The sequence below is a fragment of the Amblyraja radiata genome, chromosome 23 (genome assembly GCF_010909765.2).
Source record: "Amblyraja radiata isolate CabotCenter1 chromosome 23, sAmbRad1.1.pri, whole genome shotgun sequence".
Classification (NCBI taxonomy): Eukaryota; Metazoa; Chordata; class Chondrichthyes; order Rajiformes; family Rajidae; genus Amblyraja; species Amblyraja radiata.
Window position 1 is genome coordinate 24,586,540 of NC_045978.1, and position 19,602 is coordinate 24,606,141.

At 45.7% G+C, this 19,602-nt stretch overlaps 1 protein-coding gene across 8 annotated transcripts in view; it reads right to left on the reverse strand.

Moving 5' to 3' along the window:
- Positions 1-224: 224 nt before the first annotated feature.
- The window catches only part of LOC116986370 (protein NDRG3-like), a 73,638-nt gene continuing 54,260 nt past the window's right edge, over positions 225-19,602 (reverse strand). For 4 of the 8 annotated variants that reach the window (XM_033041837.1, XM_033041839.1, XM_033041838.1 and 1 more), the window contains 4 exons: positions 18,656-18,691; positions 17,163-17,214; positions 14,086-14,100; positions 225-3,346 (listed from right to left, as the gene is read on the reverse strand). In XM_033041837.1, the coding sequence (XP_032897728.1) occupies positions 3,177-3,346; positions 14,086-14,100; positions 17,163-17,214; positions 18,656-18,691 (273 nt within the window). In that variant the 3' untranslated portion in view covers positions 225-3,176. The remainder of the gene's footprint in view (positions 3,347-14,085; positions 14,101-17,162; positions 17,215-18,655; positions 18,692-19,602) is intronic. The other 4 variants (XM_033041841.1, XM_033041840.1, XM_033041842.1 and 1 more) reach the window with 3 other exon arrangements.

Sequence of the window (19,602 nt, forward strand, 5' to 3'; positions counted from 1 at the left end):
TTCCAACCACATGCAAGTTTGCAGTTTAATCGGCCTTGGCATAATTATCTACTGTGAGGGCAGTGGATGGGAAAGTGTGATATCATGGAACTAGTACGAGCAGGTGATCAACGGTCAGCGTGGACTCGGTGAGCAGAAGGGCCCGTATCCATGCTGCATCTCCGAAGTAAACCCAGTGAATAAAGAATGGTCATTATTGAACTGTAGGCAAGACAAGCAAACAATTTGTACACAACACATTCAAATTTTAATAAATGCTTTAAATGAACTCCAGCTGCAAAAAAACACAAACATCTGGAGCCAGAAACTCCAGCAACCAGTTTCAAACCGTAAGCAAGAACGAGTTTTATTTCCACATCAGTTTAGTTCCTCTCTAGATGATTAAAGACAGCGCGAGAGTCAGGTGCCGGGGATTTTATCACAACAAACCTACACACTGATGCCACAAGCTCACACAAACAGCTTTTGTATCTGTATCCTCTTGTTTTGTGTAGCATTTTATTGAAAAATATTTTTTAAGCTGGTGGTGCTCCAGTCTTGTGGAGAACAAAAGATGCAGAAGGGATGGATGCAGAGCTGGGTCACAGGGTGAGGGCGTTAGAGTCACATCAGCCGGCCTTCTTTCACCCTGTGCCCAATGACAGAAAGGAAACAAAACTGCTCAAGCTCAAACCTTCAGACTTTACAGATACAGCGTGGAAACAGGCCCTTCGGCCCATCCAGTCCGTGCCGACCAACGATCACCCCACACCGGGGACAATATACAGTTTTCACCAAAGCCAATTAACCTACAAACCTGTACATCTTTGGAGTGTGGGAGGAAACCGAGGCATCCAGAGAAAACCCACGCGGTCACCGGGAGAACGTAAAACTCTGTGCAGACAGCACCCGTAGTGCACCTCTTCCACCACCGAAATCGAGAGGAGAGTTAACATTTAATAGGAATTCCCACCCTGGAAAAGTCACTAAGAGTTGGAGTAACTCAGCCAGTCAGATAGCATCTCTAGATAACATGGATAGGTGGTGTTTTGAGTCCCGATCCTTATTCCGGGTCCCAACCCGAAACGCCATCTACCCACGTTCTCCAGACATGCTGCCTGACCCGCTGAGTTACTCCAGCACTTTGAGTCCTTTTGTGGAAACAGGCATCTGCAGTTCCATTTTTGATATGGATGTTGGGATTTAAGTAAATGCTGAACAGGTTTTGGGGAAAAACTTAAAACAGTTGCAAAAAAGTATGTTCCTCTCACCCCTCAGTGGCATCTCACTCACGTTACTGATTTGGGTGGATAACTGGACTCAAATCCTGGAGAGAAAACAGCGATACAAGGAGTTGCAGATGCAAAAAAAAGGACACAATGTACTGGGTTCTCAGTGGGTCAACCAATGTCTCTGGAGAACATGGGTGGCAACATTGAATCGGGACCCTTCTTCAAGCTCTGAAGAGGGGCCCCTAATTGAAACGTTGCTCATCCATGTTCTCCAGAGATACTGGCTCTGAAGTAGGGTTATAACCTGAAACGTCACCCATCCATTCCCTCCAGAGAAGCTGATCGACCTGCTGAGTTACTCCAGAACTCTGCGTCTTACCTTGGTGACAAAAGACCCAGACACATATTGCCCAATAACCTTCGTTATATGGGAGAGGCGCAGCTCCAAACATTAAGGAGGTCCTGCAACGTGACGTATTCCCAATGACTGCCCAGTCCATGGGTCGCGGGTGGGGGAAAGCAACGGTAGAGCTGGTTAAATAAAAAGTAATCGAAGCTTCAGCACTTGCTGAGATCACCTTGAATCTTCAAAATGGACACCAAGCCTGTTAGCTTTGTGTCAGCGATGCTCAAGTTTGAACTGGCCATGAGTATCAGGATAATTGGCGTGGGTTATGGGTAGAGTTAACGAGGTTGAAAGACCCGGTTCGGTTATTTGAGCACATCTTTGGAATTAAATAATCAAACCCACAAAGTATACGGTAGGGTGGAGCAGCGGTAGAGTTGCTGCCTTACATCGCCAGGGACCTAGGTGCGACCCTGACTACGGTCGCTGCTTGCACACAGTTTGTATGTTCTCCACGTGACCGCGTGGGTTTTCTCTGGGAGTTCCGGTTTCCTCCCACACTCTGCAGAAGTCCAGGTTTGTAGGCTAATCGGCTTTGGTTAAAATTGTCCCTAGTGTGTAAGATAGTGTTGGTGTACGGAGATCGCTGATCGGCGCGGACTCGGTGGGCCGAAGGACCCGTTTCTACGTTGTATCACTGAACTAAACCCCCCCCCCACCGTCAAATCTCCACGTACTGAAGATTTAACTGTGACATTAACCCAAAAATCACGAGCAGGAACCCATCTCTGTATCTATAAGCACCACCTATTTTAGCCCATATGTAACAGAGCGTGAGGTTGCAAAAAACCCCCCCAAAAAACTGTATTCTGAAAAACTATGCAGAATTATAGATTTCAGCGTCTGTCTATTGAGAAGCTTTACAGTGAATAGCAAGGAAATTCTGGCACTGCCCTTTAAATCCAGTGGGAATAAACAAATCAAGGATGAGCGGTCACCTCATTGAAACTTACCGGAATGGATAGAGTGGATGTGGAGAGGATATTTCCACTAGTCTAGGGGCAGCGGCCATAGCCTCAGAATATAAGGACGCATCTTTAGAAAGGCGAGGAGGAATTTCTTTAGTCAGAGGGTGGTGAATCTGTGGAATTCAGAAGGCTGTGGAGGCCAAGTCAATGGATATTTTTAAGGTGGAGATTGATAGGTCCTTGATTAGTATGGGGTCAGGCATTACAGGGAGAAGACAGGAGAATGGGGTTGAGAGTGAAAGATAGATAAGCTGTGATTGAATGGCGGAGTAGACTTGATGGGCCGAATGGCCAAATTCCGCTCCTCTAATTTATGAACTTATGAATCGTGGCTAACTCAGAGAATGCTGGAAAATAAGTGTGCATTCACTACTTGGGTGAAAATATAGCAATAGAAACAAAACACAAACATCAACCATAGACGAAAGCTACAACCGAGGTGCCAGCATGCACTACCGCGACAGTTAAACAAGAACCTTGCTCTCTACTGTTGAGATTCTGCACTGAAGGCTCAGCCATGTCGACAGGGAATTTCTTAAATCAAGAAAGAGGGCAAAGGAAAAATATAAATAAGAGGATGACAATGCTGCTTTAGCAGGAGACCTTCATGGTCTGAGCGGCACCTTGGTTTGTTTCTCTGTTCCTGATGGCATCGGCTTGGCTGACGGCGGGAGACTGGTTGCGAGCGATGTCGCCGGATCCCACGCTCGATACGGAAGCGGTCCTGGCCCGGGCTAGCCTGGTCATGGTGACTGCTGGCACTAGGGGTGGGGAGAAGGGGGAGACAGGAAGAAACACACACACACACACAAAAAAAAGATAATTAAAAACAAAGGCCAGTCATTACTTAATCAGCTCTGTTTACAAGCTAGCTGGATTAGAGGGCTTTCTGGGACAAAGTATAAGACGGGGGGGGGGGGGGGGGGGGGGGGGGGGGAGGGGTGGGGGGGGGGGGGGGGAGGGGAAGGAAAATAGATTGTTTTCTCAAATTGAAGCTTCTATCAGCGGTCCCGGATTTTATTTTGTAGCTACTTGTCCACATGAAGCTACTCCAGCACTCTATGTCGTCTTTGATTTAATCAAGTTATATCTCTATTCTGAACCCTATAACACTTAAGAGTTATTCAGCACGGAAACAGGCTCTTTGGCCCAACACTAGTCACACCCACTCGCGTTTGGTCCAGATACTTTGTAGAGATGTACAAGATCTTGAGAGGAATAGATGGGATTAGGAAGCAGAGATCAGCCATGATTGAATGGCAGAGTAGACTCGATGGGCTGAATGGCCTAATTCTACTCCTATAACTTGTTAAGATCAGTTGGAACTTGATCTTAACAAGGGTGACAGGCGCTATGAGGCAGCAACTCTGCCAGCTGTGCTACCCTTAATTTGGCCAATTATTTGACACTAATATGACCAACAATTTGACTATTGAAGCAAATCTGTTTGAATTCATGCTCAAGAGTGATAATTGTTCCCGTTCTAAATCTGATCGCCTTTCCTTCCTTTGGGCAGAGGTCACGTGCCCCCCCCCCCCCTCCCTCCCTCCCCTCCCCTGTACTCACATCTGGCAAGGCCAGCACCTGTTTCCATCCCTTAATGTCCCCATGAAGCTGCCCACATGAATCTGACTGGAGACAACATCAGGGGTTGAAACCTAGTCTAATGTTTACTCTCTGATGCAGGTTAGTTCCAATCTCCAACCAGACCGAGACAAGCTCGCTCAACGTAGGCAGCGAGCTTTTAACTCCACTTCCCATTCCCACACTGACCTTTCTGTCCTGGGCCTCCTGTCAGATTGAAGCCACACGCAAATTGGAGGAACGGCACCTCATTTTGCTTGGGCAGCTTACAGCCCAGTGGTATGAATGTTGATTTCTCTAATTCCAAGTAATCCTTGCATTCCCTCTCCCTCCATCCCTCCCACACCCTAGTTGTCCTGCTACTTTCACTTCATATCCCTTCATTATCACCTCCTCCACAGCATATAATGGACCATTGTGAGCTCCACCTTTCCTTGGGCCATCAGTTCTGGCTCTGATTTGATCTGTACCTTTTCATACCTCTCGTTTCCATCTCACCTGACTCTCAGACCCGAAACATCACCTATTCCTTTTCTCCAGAGATGCTGGTGATGTTTCAGGTCGAGACCCTTCTTCAGATTCTTCAGTGTCTGAAGAAGGGTCGCGACCCAAAACGTCACCTATGCACGTTCTCCAGCGATGCAGCATGACCTGCGCAGTTACTCCAGCACCTTGTGTAGAAAGGAACTGCAGATGCTGGTACATAATAACGTGCTGGAGTAACTCAGTGGGTCAGGCAGCATACCCGGAGAAAAAGGATGGGTGACTTTTCGGGTCGAGACCCTTCTTCAGACTAGTCCAGCATTTTGTGTCCTTTTGTGTATTAACTGATATCTCCAGTTCCTTGTTTCTGCTTCCAGATCTCTTCCAGATCGTTTTTCCCTCGTGTCATTTTCAGGTCTATTTCTCCCCAACAACTTCATTCTCTTTCTACCAATTCGAACTTTCTTCTCACCTACTTGGATACCCTTGAGAATAGTATAAAGGCATCCGATCCCTGCACAACCTCCGCTGATCCAAAGCGAACAAGTCTGGATTTCTCCATTGTGTCCAACTAACCACAGTAACTGATCTCTGGAGGCATTAGTGTACGTCTCATCCTCACCCTCTATAACGCCTTCACTTCTTTCTTAAGCAGCGGCAGTCCAGATAAGGACACAATACTCTAGTTATGGATGAAACCAGTAAAGGTTCCTTGCTCTGCAAATCTATTTTCTGGGTGTCCAAATCATTAACAATGAACAATTTATTTCGAAAGTGTAGCTACACCTGTTTTATGAATCACAAAATGCAAAGGAGGTCCGACCAACACAAAACTATCATCTTGCAGACTTTCGATACACTACCTTAATCGTGCTGGCTGCATATTTAACTGGGTGCCAGTGAACCCCTTGGATCTTCCAGTAGGAATCCAAAGGACTGATCGATTCCTTGGTTTAATATTGCTTCAGACTCATGTAACTCTAAACCAAGGGTGCTACCATTGCAATACGCCCAACCACTCCAGAATTTAAAAAAAAAAATTAAATCCAAAGTTTTGCACATTTCGACACAGGAAATATTCGAAAAATATGATCCGGTTGACATGAAAGTCTCCATTCATTCACATTCAGGATCCATCTTGGAATGGGGTGGTATGGCAGGGATGGGGGTGGGGAGGAGATTTGCAAGCTATTTGACACAAATACACGAGCACACAAAAATCAGGAAGCAGGTCACGATGGCAAACACAGCACAAAGGGCAAAGGGACATGCACGGTACAAGACAAGGCCCAAACAAAGTGACGGAACAGCATTCAGCCTGGTTGGGAATTCCAATGGGCTGGAATCACTGATTTCAATGTTTGTGCCACATGAGGATGTCGCTTCCATCAACGCATTCCCAGTTTGCCCAGCAATGTTTTGTTTCCCTCCACCAGCTTCCTAATCGGGTCTGGCAGGCATTGGGATGGAGATTTTTTCCATACAGGTCCAGTCCTTACCAAAAGCCAAGTACAGTCTCCCCAAGTTGCAGAAGCATGTTCTTGAACCTCACTCTCCCTCCCATTAAGGATCCTGCGCTAACAAGGACCAAGACTTTAGAAGCACCTTAGTTTAGTTGAGAGGTACAGCACGGCAACAGGCCCTTCAGCCCACGCCGACCAACAATCACCCACTAGCTCGACCTTACCTCACTTTCTCACCCACTCCACACACATTAAGGGTCATTTGCAGAAACCAGTTAACCTACAAACCTGCACGTCTTTGGGATGTGGGAGGAAACTGGGGTACCTGGAGAAAACCCACAAGGTTACAGGGAGAACGTGCAAACTCCACCCGAGGTCACAAGAACCCAGGTCTCTGGTCTCTACCATATTAGCTGTGCTACTCTTACCTTCACCTCTCTTCAAAATCCATCTTTGGCTCAACCTTTGGGTGAGTAAGCTTGTCTCCCTATTCTCGGGGGCAAATAATTTTTTTAAATGCTCCTAAATTTGCCTTTAATGTACGAGCTGGCCGATTACAGTAATTGGTATGGAAAAATAAGAATATGAAATTCATTGAAAACCGAGTCTGTTCTGCTCTTACGGTGAACCCAACTTCACGTACTACTTTTGGCTTTGCATTGCCCTTTATACCATGGGCCGATAAATATTTCAGGGCTTGCTATCCCAAATGGCTCTTAGTTGCATCCGGGAACACAGGTCCTCGCCAATTTAAATCCGAATATTCTTCCAAATATTAGAGTTCTTAGTTTTAGAGATAGTGTGGAAACAGGCCCTTTGGCCCATCGAGTCTGTGACTTCCAGGGGTCACCCTTGCACCAGCTCGATCCTACACTCTGGGGACAATTTAACCAATTAACCAACAAACCTGCACGCCTTTGGAATGTGGGCGGAATCTGGAGCACCTGGAGAAAACCCACGCGGTCACAGGGAGAACGTGCAAACTCCGCACAGATAGCACTCGCAGTCAGGATGGAATCCGGGTGCTATGAGGCAGCAACTCTACCGCTGGTCATTTATACCAGCTGAAAAATGATCATCAATGGAGCCAAAATCTTGATTAAATGCATTGAATGACTGGAGCACTTTTGCACAAAGCTTCTTTCGTTAATTAACTGTCAAATCGCAATGTTTCAAAGGCAATTGAGATTTTTTTTTTAAAGCCTTTATCCAACAGTTTGATATCAGCCAGCCAAAAGTAGGGAGCTCAGCGCCAAAAGAGATTTAATCAAGGAATTAAATTGGGAGATGTGGACTGAATATAAATGTATGACATTGAGCTTGTGTTCAATTGAGCTGCCTTGTCAATGATTTACTCAAACGAATGTCAAGATGGGACCATGGACAGGCAGTCAGAGGGAAGGGGCAAAGGTTAAGGACTGTGGCGAATGGTGAAGCATGATTGTAAATAATGCCAGTGGAGCTACCTGTTTCACTGTGCAGATGCTTTAGCTGTACATACGGGACTGTAGGCAGTGGGAGGTGGAAGGGGGAGGGGAGAGACACACACAGGAAGAGAACCAGGTTATTAGTGATCATAGAACACACATTGCACACAATAGGCAGCAGCAGATTGCAAAGGTTGCAGTACACAGAAGCGGTGGAAAGACGACCGAGAAACAACATTGGACGTGCCACGCACTCTCAAGCGTCAACTCTCCCTGAAACCCATCCCTTTGACCCAACATCGATGCCCATGTTGTTAGGCTTGGAAAGGGTGCAGAGAAGATATACAAGGATGTTGAAATAACTCCAGGGAGAGGTTGAGCAGGCTAGAACTCTATTCCGTGGAGCACAGGAGGATGAAGGCTGATCTTATCGAAGATCACGAGAGGAATAGATAGAGTAAATAGGCCACTTGTATATAATGGAGACCTGTATATAAATGAGCAGGGTGCAAAGGTGCAGAGAAGATTTACAAGGATGTTGCCAAGACTCGTGGCCCTGAGCTATAGGAATAGGTTGAACCATGGAGCGCAGGAGGATGAGGGGTGATCTTATAGAGATGTACAAAATCATGAGAGGAATAGACGCACTGAGTCTTTTATCCAGAGTTGGTGAATCAAGAACCAGAGGACATAGGTTTAAGGTGAGCGGGGGAAAGATTTAATAGGAACCTGAGGGGTAATTTCCTATTTTTCTTAAACACACAAAGGGTGTTCGGTATTTGGAACGACCAGCCAGAGGAGGTATTTGTGGCAGGTACAATCACAATGTTTAAATATGGACAAGTGATAGCTTTAGACACGAGCGCCCCATTCCCATTCGATACTGGCCACCTTCTGTAATACTAGGCCACATGTCCAATACTGTAGGACAGAGATGGCTGGTATATTCTGCCACGATTTTACATGCTGAGACAAAGAGGTGAGGAGCGATTAGTGATTAGGGTTGAGTGTGGTGACTTAATTGCAAGGCTCCACACAAAACAGTGAGAAAGTCTTGCTGAAGTTCAAACCTGTTTATCACCCTCTAGTCTCTGTACATCCATACACCCAGAGCCCAAAGAAATGCAGACAGCATAGAGTGCTGTTCAAATTGACACATTCGTAGCAAATCATTGGTAAAACTCATCAGGATTGTTTTGTTTAGTTTAGAGATATAGCGTGGAAACAGCCTCTACGGCCCACCGAATCCACGCTGACCAACGATTATCCCATACGCATGTCCTATCCTACACTCTAGGGACAATTTACAGAGGCCAATTAACTTACAAGTCTTTGAAAAGTGGGAGGAAACTGGAGCACCCGGAGAAAACCCACACAATCACAGGGAGAAAGTGCAAACTCCCTACAGAGAGCAGCCTTAGTCAGGATCGAACTCGGGTCTCTGACACTGCAAGGCCACATCTCCACCGCTGCGCCACTGTGGCCATTATCTGAACAATGAGATTAGATGCAACACATGGACATCAGTTAATCTCCTACAATGTCAGGCAAGGAGTCTGAAGAAGGGTCCCGACCCTAAACATCGCCTATCCATTCCCTCCCACAGATGCTGCCTGGCCTGCAGAGATACTCCAGCACTGTGTGTTATGCTCAGGCAAGAAAATGGTAGGTTTCATTACCAAAAGTGTACATCATGGCAGGCTTAGAGATTAAAGTACCACTGATGGGGGAAACAATTGCATGAGCTCTTGCATTGCTTTTGAGATCTTACACCAATGAGGGAGAAAGTAAACGCAGAAGTTTATTTTACAGAAATCATTAAATTGCTAGCACAAGTAGTAATTCTACTGAGCTTTATTGCAGTCAGCTTCAGCCCTGTCAGTAACATTATGTGACGCCACACACCACAACGCTTCCTGTTGACATACTTAAAAATAATAAAATAATAAACAATGGTGCATTTACATGTCCACCACCGATTTTCCGGCACCCTTGGTTCCAGAGCTAGGCCGAATTATCCATTTGCCGAACCAACAGAGGTCACATATTAATGACACAACAATAAGTTTCTTGCCCAGAGTACGGAAAATTGAGAACCAGAGGATATATGTTTAAGGTGAGGGGGGGGGGGGGGGGGGGAAAGATTAAATAGGAACCTGAGTGGTAACTTCTTTACACAAAGGGTGGTGGGTGAATGGAACGAGCTGCCAGAGGAGGTAGTTGAGGCAGGTACTAAATGCAATGTTTAAGAAACATTTAGACAGGTAGATAGGATAGTTTAGAGGGATATGGGCCAAACTCAGGCAGGTGGGACTAGTGTAGATGGGGCAAGTTGCGCTGAAGGGCCTGTTTCCACACTGCATAAATCTATGACTCTGATACATCCCTGTCACTAACTATACCCCTCCCAAATCTCTAAAGCACCATAATCTGTTAGAAACTTAAATAAAACAAATATTACATGTAAATTAAATGTGCTTACGCTGGACACCATGATGGTCACTTGGACCTCACTTAGAAGCCACAGCTAGGGTTTAATGTGCCCCACCTAGACTCACACATTTTTCTCCCCTCCCCCTACATTCCTTCCTCTAGCTTCACAATTCGCAACTCCTCAATCCTATTATCTCACACCTGCCTTATCATCTCTGGTGTTTGTCCATCAATCTTCCTATAAGAACATGCAAACTCCATACCCAAGGTTAGGATTGAACCCGGGCCTCTGGTGCTGTGAGGCAGTAGCTCGACAGTTGCGCCACTGTGATGCCAGCCAACGTTCCTCCAGCACTTTGTGTTTTGCTTCATATTAGTAGCTGGAGTTAGTTAATGAGCCCACCCCCTGCACCAGAAGCACTGGCTGGGAACCGTGGTGGAGTTTAGAGTGAACCAGTCTACCCAGGCTCATGTTATCCTCAGTACAACTTGCCAGACCTTTAGGAGGGTGAGTGAAGGAGTGATGGGATCCAATGCGTGCATCAGAGTGGCATACACAGAGAGGTGAGTACGTTCAAGTCGGGGCTGGTGAAGGAGGGGTCAGGTCTTGACGAGCAGCCACTTCCGTGGAGAGCACCAGCTGACTGCGCCCATTCCCACAGTACTACTAGGTGGGGCTCAGCCGCTCCCTGCTCAACCATGCAACGCAGCTGATTATTTCAGTCTACATGTAACTCTTGTCACAAATCCCTTCCTTTAGTTTAGAGTACAGACACTCTGACTTACATAAAGGTTATGAGTGGCAGACCCTGGTGCAAGTCAGCTGTTATGTTGGTTGGGATACCATGGGGGGGAGCTCCATCACAGGCCTGAGCTACAGGGAGAGGGTGAGCAGGCTAGGACCATATTCCTTGGAGTGCAGGAGGATGAGGGGTGATCTTACAGAGGTGTACAAAATCATGAGAGGAATAGATTGGGTGGACAGAGACTCTTGCCGAGAGTAGGGGAATCGAGACCCAGAGGACATGGGCTTAAGGTGAGAGAAGAAAGATTTAATAGGAATCCGAGGGGTGATTTTTTTTTTTACACAAATGGCGGTGGGTGTATGGAACAAGCTGCTGTTTGAAGTAGTGAGGCAGGGATTATTGCAACGTTTAAGAAACATTTAGACAGTTACATGGATAGGATTGGTTTGGAGGGACATGGACCAAATGCAGGCAGGTGGGACTAGTATAGATGGGACATGTTGGTAGGCATGGGCAAGTTGGGCCAAAGGGCCCATTTCCACACTGTATAACTATGACCATGACCTCACAAACAACTACATACATGACCTTGATCAGTAAGGGTGTCAGGGGTTACGGGGAGAAGGCAGGAGAATGGGGTTGAGAGGGAACGATAAATCAGCCATGAATGAATGGCGGAGTGGATTTGATGGGCCGAATGGTTCCTATGACTTATATGAACTTAAAACAGAAAACTTAAATGTCTGAAGGGAAGTTATACGTAGGCAGAGATAATAATGCAAATGGAATCTAGGTCAGTGCTGGAGTTGACAATTTGCCGAATCTTTTTCAATCTACACAGTGCCCACAGTTATCAGGAGAAATTGAATTGAAGTATAAAACATTACACGCGCTATCTGAAACATGCAGCCAGCTACGGGCTCTGTGGTAGCAGAACATGGACATCAGACATTTCATAGTGCTCTGCTCCCAGCAGTCTACAGACTCACTAGAGATTCTACCGCCCAGGGCAATGCTGAGAATGCAGAGAGAAGGGAAAATCCTTGGGTTTCCACAGAGAAGACTCTTTTTCCCCATCAGAAGGCTGCAGCAAAACTGCTCTGGGTTAGTCAGAGATGGTGTGTCGGAACTGCAGACGCTGGTTTACACCAAAGATAGACACAAAAAGCTGGAGTAACCCAGCAGGTCAGGCAGCATCTCTGTAGAAAAGGAATATAGGTGATGGTTTGGGTCGAGACCCTTCTTCACACTCGTGTTCTTCAGGTCACCTATTCCTTCTCTCCAGAGATGCTGCTTGTCCCACTAAGTTACTCCAGCATTTTGTGGCTATCTTTAGCCAGACACGGGCCTCATTTTAAATGTTTGAGAACAAATGTAATAAACAAATAGATTTTTAATATCATAAAGTGAGGATTTAAATGATTGACGCTCAGATTTCAAATCGGGATTGCTGGCACACAACGGCTCGGGTAGTCTTATCTGCGTCATCAGAACTAATCGCTCTCTTCCTCTGCCCTCCGCGGCCCAATTTATCCCTCTTCATTGTGTTGACTTTGTGTTGGGTTTCACGGTCCACTCATCCAGCCTGTGGTTCAATACTGTGTCTATTAGCTGGAGGTGGGACAACTCAAGGAAACTATTCTTTATACTTTAGAGATGCAGCGTGGAAACAGGCCCTTCGTCCCACTGAGTCCGCTCTGACCAGCGATTCCCCCGTACACTAGCACCATCCTACACACGAGGGACAATTTACAATTTCACTGAAGCCAATTAATCTACAAAGTTGCACGTCATTGGAGTGTGGGAGGAAACTGGAAAAAACCCCGGAGAAAACCCATGCAGGACCTATTACAAGCATGAGGTGCAATAGTAATTTTAAAAATAAATAAATAAATAAATGGTATCAGGACCTGGCAATGGGAGGTAAAACAACAAAAACAGACTTGGTTGGTAGTCCCCTTTCTGCGGAGTTTAATGTTATAATAGAGCGATTGTTCCTACTTTCTTTTTCTTTCTTTTCTAGGGTCTACTTTCTTACTTTACTTCCTTCTCTAACTTCTTTTCTAAGGGGCTTTCTTTTCCCAACACTCTCTTGCACTTCACGACTCTTGCGCACTTTCTTTACTTTCCTTACTTCTATCTTTTTCTTAAAGCTCAAAAAAATGAAGCGGTACAAAAAATGTATTAAGATATATGTGTTGTGTATTATTGTAATTTACCGTACTTCTAATAAAAATAATAAAAAAAGAAAAAAAAAAAGAAAACCCACGCAGTCATGGGGAGATCGTGCAAACTCCAAACGGCACATGTTGTTAGGATTCAACCCGGGTCTCTGGCACTGTAAGGCAGCAACTCTACCATTGCACCAGCCAAAGGAAACAAGAGTTCTAAGTAGCTCCAACTAAGTGAATCCCACTCCTAAAGCCTGCAATCTATTCCCTTTAGAATACTTCCATTCCCGTTCTTAATGCTACAACTGCATTTGCCACCTTCAAATTTGTGCAATAAAAAAATCTGAAACTTCCATTAACCAATTACTCACGAGGCATTCTGAATCAGTGACAATAGGGAAATGAGGTAAATCAGCCAAGAGACCATGAAAAAGTGAATTAATTTGGCCATTGGGGGTTACGTGCGGTATGTGTCACATCAATTGGATGTGAAGTTTAGGTTAGTTTACTGATACAGCATGGAAATGGACCCTTTGGCCCACCGAGTCCGCGCCGACCATTGGTGACCTGTTTCCACTGATTCTATGTTACCTCACTTTCACATCCACTCCCTGTCCAGTACACTAGTGGCAATTTACAGAGGCCAATTACCCTACAAACCCCCACGTCTTTCAGAGGTGGGAGGGAACTGGAGCACTCGAAGAAAACCCATGCAATCACAGGTAGACAAAATTGCTGGAGAAACTCAGCGAGTACGGCAGCATCTATGGAGCGAAGGAAATTGCCAACGTTTCGAGCCGAAACCCTTCTTCAGTCTGAATTCTCCAGCAATTTTGTCTACCTTCGATTTTCCAGCATCTGCAGTTCCTTCTTGACCATGCAATCACAATTGGCTTCTGTAAAAATAAACTGCCCCTGGTGTGTAGGACATAAAACTGTTGTACGGGTGATCGACGGTCAGCGTGGAGTCAATGGGCCGAAGGGCCTGTTTCCGCGCTGTACCTCTAAACTCATATGCAGCATGGGGCTCTTCCTACTTCAAGTTAAATCCTATTTTCATTCAAAGCTTGAATTTTCCTATTTTCTGTCCAAGAGCTGTCGTCCAAGGAAACCCAGGGCTGGTGGCACCATTGACCAGAGACCGCGATTCCCAGAGCATGCATGCATTCCAACTCCATACTTGCAATACTCACAATTAGTGCGAAACACTGCAAACAAGAGCAATCGGACGGTTAGTTCAGCACTTCGCCCGCTGGAGTTGCAACACTGCACAATTGAAGTAAAACTGTGACTACACATTAATCCAGACCCAACTACATGTTCCATTTGGCCTTAACCTCCTTCGTGAATTTTGAGCACGTCTTTAAGAAATTTCCCCCCCTCTCTCAATATAAAACGGTTGCATCGACACAATTTCTTGCACTCTGGGGCCAGATAGAGAGACGAGGGCAGTGTTCCACACTGGTTTCCTCTACACAACCACTATTGCGGCAAAATTCATCACTCAGAACTAATGCAGTTTCCATTCCAGTGAAAAACAACACAAGCACTAATCAGCCTCTAAACTCAAGTTACAAATTTAGCTGGCCAAGGAACGAGGAGCAGAAGATTAATTAACCCTCATGGTCTGGTTTATTCATGAACCAACTCCAGTCACCCACTTCTCCCTCCTATCCCTAATACAGGTCCACCAACAATTTTTACGGCAACTGGCCGTCCAGCCCCTCCTTTAATCTGGACAAATTTACAAGAGTGCACAAAATCTCTCATGGAAGCCCCCCCCCCCCCCCCGAAAATGTGACGCCGAGGCCGGGTGAGGCAGCCGATCTGGGCTTCCGCGGCGGGTGGAATTTGTCCCGTGCAGCCGAGGCTCTGGAACTCCTGCCGAGCAGGAGCCGGCAGAGCCGTTCCCATGGCCGACCACTGAAGCCGACTTTGCGGGTCGGTATCTCGGGCCCTCGGCTGACCGTTCGATTCCTCTCGGAGCCCGTGACCTCTATTGGTCCAGCAAGGCAGATAATCCAGAAAGGCTCTGGAAACAAGGGGGCCAACAATTGGTTAGTGGACCTGCACCCTGCACTTTGATTAAGATCTATCAATCATGTATTTAAACTAACTGACCTAGAGCACACTGCTGCTTGTGGGAGAGAGTTCCACATTTCTCCAAGCAGAATACTGGAGAACTGTTTCCTAAATTCACTACCAAAGTTTTTAAGACTATTTTTCCAGTGTTAGACTCTCCAAACCAAGGGAAAGTTACCCATCTAATCTTAATCTCTTGAAATCTTTTTCCCCCAACCTCTGCATTCTGGTGACTGCCGCCTTTAATTGGTGCAGCGCAACCCAAGATGAATAGCATTGTTGCGTTTGAGGGAGAGGGGATGAAGAGAAAGAGGGCGAGGGAGAGAGACGCAGATGAAGATGAAAGGAAACAAATTAAAACAATGGAAATGTTAAATTGGCATTTTTTATGTGACCAAATTTGGAAGTCTGGTAAGACTACACTGCTTTCCTTTAGACTTTACTTTAAGCTTTAGAGATAGAGTGCAGAAACAGGCTCTTCGGCCCACCGAGTCCGCGCCGACCAACAATCACCCCGTACACTAGCACTATCCTACACACTAGGGACAATTTACAATTTTTGTTTTTACCAAAGCCAATTAACCTACAAATCTGTACGTCTTTGGAGTGTGGGAGGAAACCAGAGCAACCAGAGAAAACCCACATGGTCACGGGGAGAACGTACAAACTCCATACAGACAGCATCCGTAGTCAGGATCGAACCCGGGTATCTGGTGCTGTGAGCCAGCAACTCTACCACTGCACAACTGTGTCGGCTTTCCTTTCAAGGATAGAAGATACTAAGATGTCCAACAAGACGTTCCAATTTTCTTTCATTTTATTCATTATTCAGGTTGTGGACATTGTTGACAAAGCCAGCAGTTATTGCTCCATCCATTACTGCCCTTAAACATTAAAGGCGAGCTGTGCCAGTACATAAACCACATAGGTACAATACAGGAGTAGGCCCTTCGGCCAACAATATCCATGCCGAACATGATGCCAAGTTAAACTAACCTCCTCTCCCTGCGTGTGATCCATATCCCTCCATATCCTGTACCTACTGAGAAGCCTTTTAGACACTACTATCATATCTGTGTCCATCACCACCCCTGCCTCACGCATCTCCTTTACACATTGGCCCTCTCGTCAAATCATCCGATCACCAACGAGAGAGCAGTCCGGACCTCCCACCTACCTCATTGGAGACCCTCAGACTATCTTTAATCACTAAACGTTATTCCCTTTATCCCGCATCTGTAAACTCTGGATGGCACGACTGTGATCACGTATAGTCTTTCCGCTGACTGGATAGCACGCACAAAATCTTTTCACTGTACCACAGTACACTTGACAATAAACTAGAATGATTGATGAGGTTGATTGCAGACAGAACCACGATGACAGACTGAAAATGGTGGGTTGGTAGTGAGGGGTAACAAACAGAACACGAGGTAGCTTGATAGGGTGGCAATAGAGATGGGAGTGTCCACATTGCAGAATCTAAAGGCAACAGATCACAAATAAATCTGAGAAGAAATCAGAAGAAATTTCCATTAGAGTGTGGCTGATCCTTCAAGCAGCAGCTGGATACATTGAGAGAGAAAAAAAAAGCAAGTTGTGGTGATGGAAAGAGAAGAAAGATGAGAGAAAGCTGTGCGATGCTTTAAATCCCCTGCAATTTCAAGAGATTATGATTCCAAGCAACGACAGTGTTTCACCAGTCAAATTCATCTGCAAATATGAAAGATTCTCACTGTCATTTCGCCATTCAATCATTCAGCAAAAACTGCCACACTAACAATACCAGATAATGCTCCAAGAATATGGGGATGAGGTTTACTTTGCAAAGATGGTCAGAACCAGAAAAGCTAAACACATGCTGATCCCAGATTAATTAGTCTAAGTGATTCTTACTGCACTGGGGCACCATCAGAATATAAACACAGCTCTCTGCTGGCTACGTTGCTATATCGCATCAAGGGACCCATGCAGGGAGCATGTCAAGCTGGCTGCAATGAAACACAAGCTGCCCAACTGTTTGGGGTCTATTCCAGAATCCTTCCACTAAATCAAGCACTGTGCTGAGGTGACAAGGAGAAGGAGAACGCTATCATTAAATGATACAGTTGCTAAAGCCAAGTCTTGAGAAACAAGCCGTTGGAAAAATAATCACTGCAGTAAGAAAGGTTCAAGAGGTGATACTTACTGTAGCCCATTCCCTGCACAAAGTATTTGAAGGCTTCGGTCAGCTTGCCAGGCTAGGAGGTAAACACAGATATTTATTATAAAGTTCATGTCATAGGAGCAGCATTAGGCCATTCGGCCCATTGAGTCTACCCCACCATTCAATCATGGCCGATCTACCATTAGTTTGAGTTTAGAGATACAGCAAGGAAACAGGCCTTTCGGCCTACCAAGTCCACGCCAAACAGCCATCTACCATCACTAGTTTGGTTGCGAACTGGGTCCAGTTTCCTCCCACATTCCAAGGATGAAAGGGTTTGTAGGTTAATTGGCCCTCTAGATTGTCTCGAGTGTGTAGGGAGTGGATGCGAAAGTGGGATAACATAGAACTGGTGTGAATGGTTATCGATGGTCAGCGTGGACTTGGTAGGCCGAAGGGCCCCAACTCCTGATAGCTCTCCGAATAACTGTGATCTCGCCACTAAAGACAGCAGGAACTTGGGCAAGGTGGCACTCAGTAGCTCATACCTACACACTGGCTACATCAGTGATGGGTAACTGTATCTGACTGGCTAAATGGGGGAAATTGAACTAAATCCCATCAGCAATTAGGAAATCAGAGAAGGCAAATGGAGGAAAAAAAAATGTGAAGGAATTAAGAAAAATGATGTGGGGCGAAATATTAGTTTTAATACTGGCTGCTATAACGACTTCCACTCTTCCAAATGTCTTATTCTCAAAAACAAGGAGCTAGAAGAGTTTTGGACATAGCCTGAGCAACGTAAACACTGGGAGATGCAACAAGCTGCGGAGAGTAGATATGTAGAAATAAAGAACCACCAATGCTGGTTAACACTAAAAAGGACACAAAAAACTGGAGCAACTCAGCAAAATATCTCTTTGTTAGGAAGGCACGGTGGTGCCGTGGTAGAGTTGCTGCCTTACAGTGCCAGAGATCCCGACTACGGATGCTGTCTGTACGGAGTTTGTACGTTCTCCCAGTACGTTTTTCCTGTGACCTGTGTGGGTTTTTCTCCGGTTGCTCCGGTTTCCTCACACACTCGAAAGATGCACAGGTTTGTAGGTTATTTGGCTTTGGTAAAATTATTAATTGTCCCTAGTGTATGTAGGATAGTGTTATTGTGCGGGGATTGCTGGTTGGCACAGACTCGGCGGGCCGAAGGGCCTTTTTCCACGCTGTATCTCTAAACTAAACTTAGTTCAAGCAGTATCTCTGGAGAACAAGAGCAGGTGACGTTTTGGGTTGAGACCCTTCTTCAGTCTGATTATAGGGGTATTGATTGTAGTAGACCGTGTAAGGAATGATTGCAGATTGAGGAAGGGTCTCACCTATCCATGTTCTCCAGAGATATTGTCTGACCCACTGAGTAACTCCAGCATTTTGTGCCCTTTTGTTGGCAGTGGATATCTGTCCCAAACAAAGTGAGGCAAGTCCAAGGAATTAAAATCCAATGTCAGCAAAGACAGTCAAGAAGCAACACTGATTCTGCTTACCTGGACAACCTGTGGTAGACCTCCGCAATCTGCCATCTGCCAAGGAAGATTAAGTTATAATCAGAGTCTTACAGAGTGGAAACATGCCCTCCAGCCCAACTTGCCCACACCGGCCGACATGTCCCATCTACACTAGTCCCACCTGTCTGCTTTTGGCCAATATCTCTCCAAACCCGACCGATCCATGTATCTGTCTAACTGTTTCTTAAATGTTGCGATAGTATCTGTTTCGACTACCTCCTCCGGCAGCTCGTTCCATGCACTCACCACCCTTTGTGTGAAAAAGTTACCCCTCAGTAAATCTTTTCCCCTTCACCTTCGTCCTCGATTCACCTACTCTGGGCTAGAGACTCTGTACATCTCAATATTTTCCTTGAATACATCTTTCCCCCCTCACCTTAAACCTATGTCCTCTGATTTTTGATTCCCTTACTCTGTGCAATAGTTTACCCGAGCTATTCCTCTCGTGATTTTGTACATCTCTATAAGATCACCCCTCATCCTTCTGCGCACCAAGCCTGCTCAACCTCTCCCAAATGTAGAAGGAGAACGTGCTTCAAATTTTCTTAGCAGGCTGGAAGCAATACAGACTAGTCTATTAAACTTTAGCACTGGTTAGAGCTCACTGCAGTTTAATTCCTGAAGGATAATTAACATTCCTATTTCTTCAAATCAGGGACATCCAGAATCAATTTGTAATCTATTGCTGCAGATACGGCACATACAGGCCACAGGATAGATTAGACAGCTACATCTTTAACATGGATGCCATAGGAATAACCCTCTAATTCCCATAACGTATGATGAGCGTTTGACGGCACAGGGCCTGTACATGTTGGGGTTAAGAAAGATGAGGGGAGACCTCATTGAAACTTACCGAATAGTGAAAGGCCTGGATAGAGTGGATGTGGAGAGGATGTTTCCACTAGTGGGAGAGTCTAGGACCA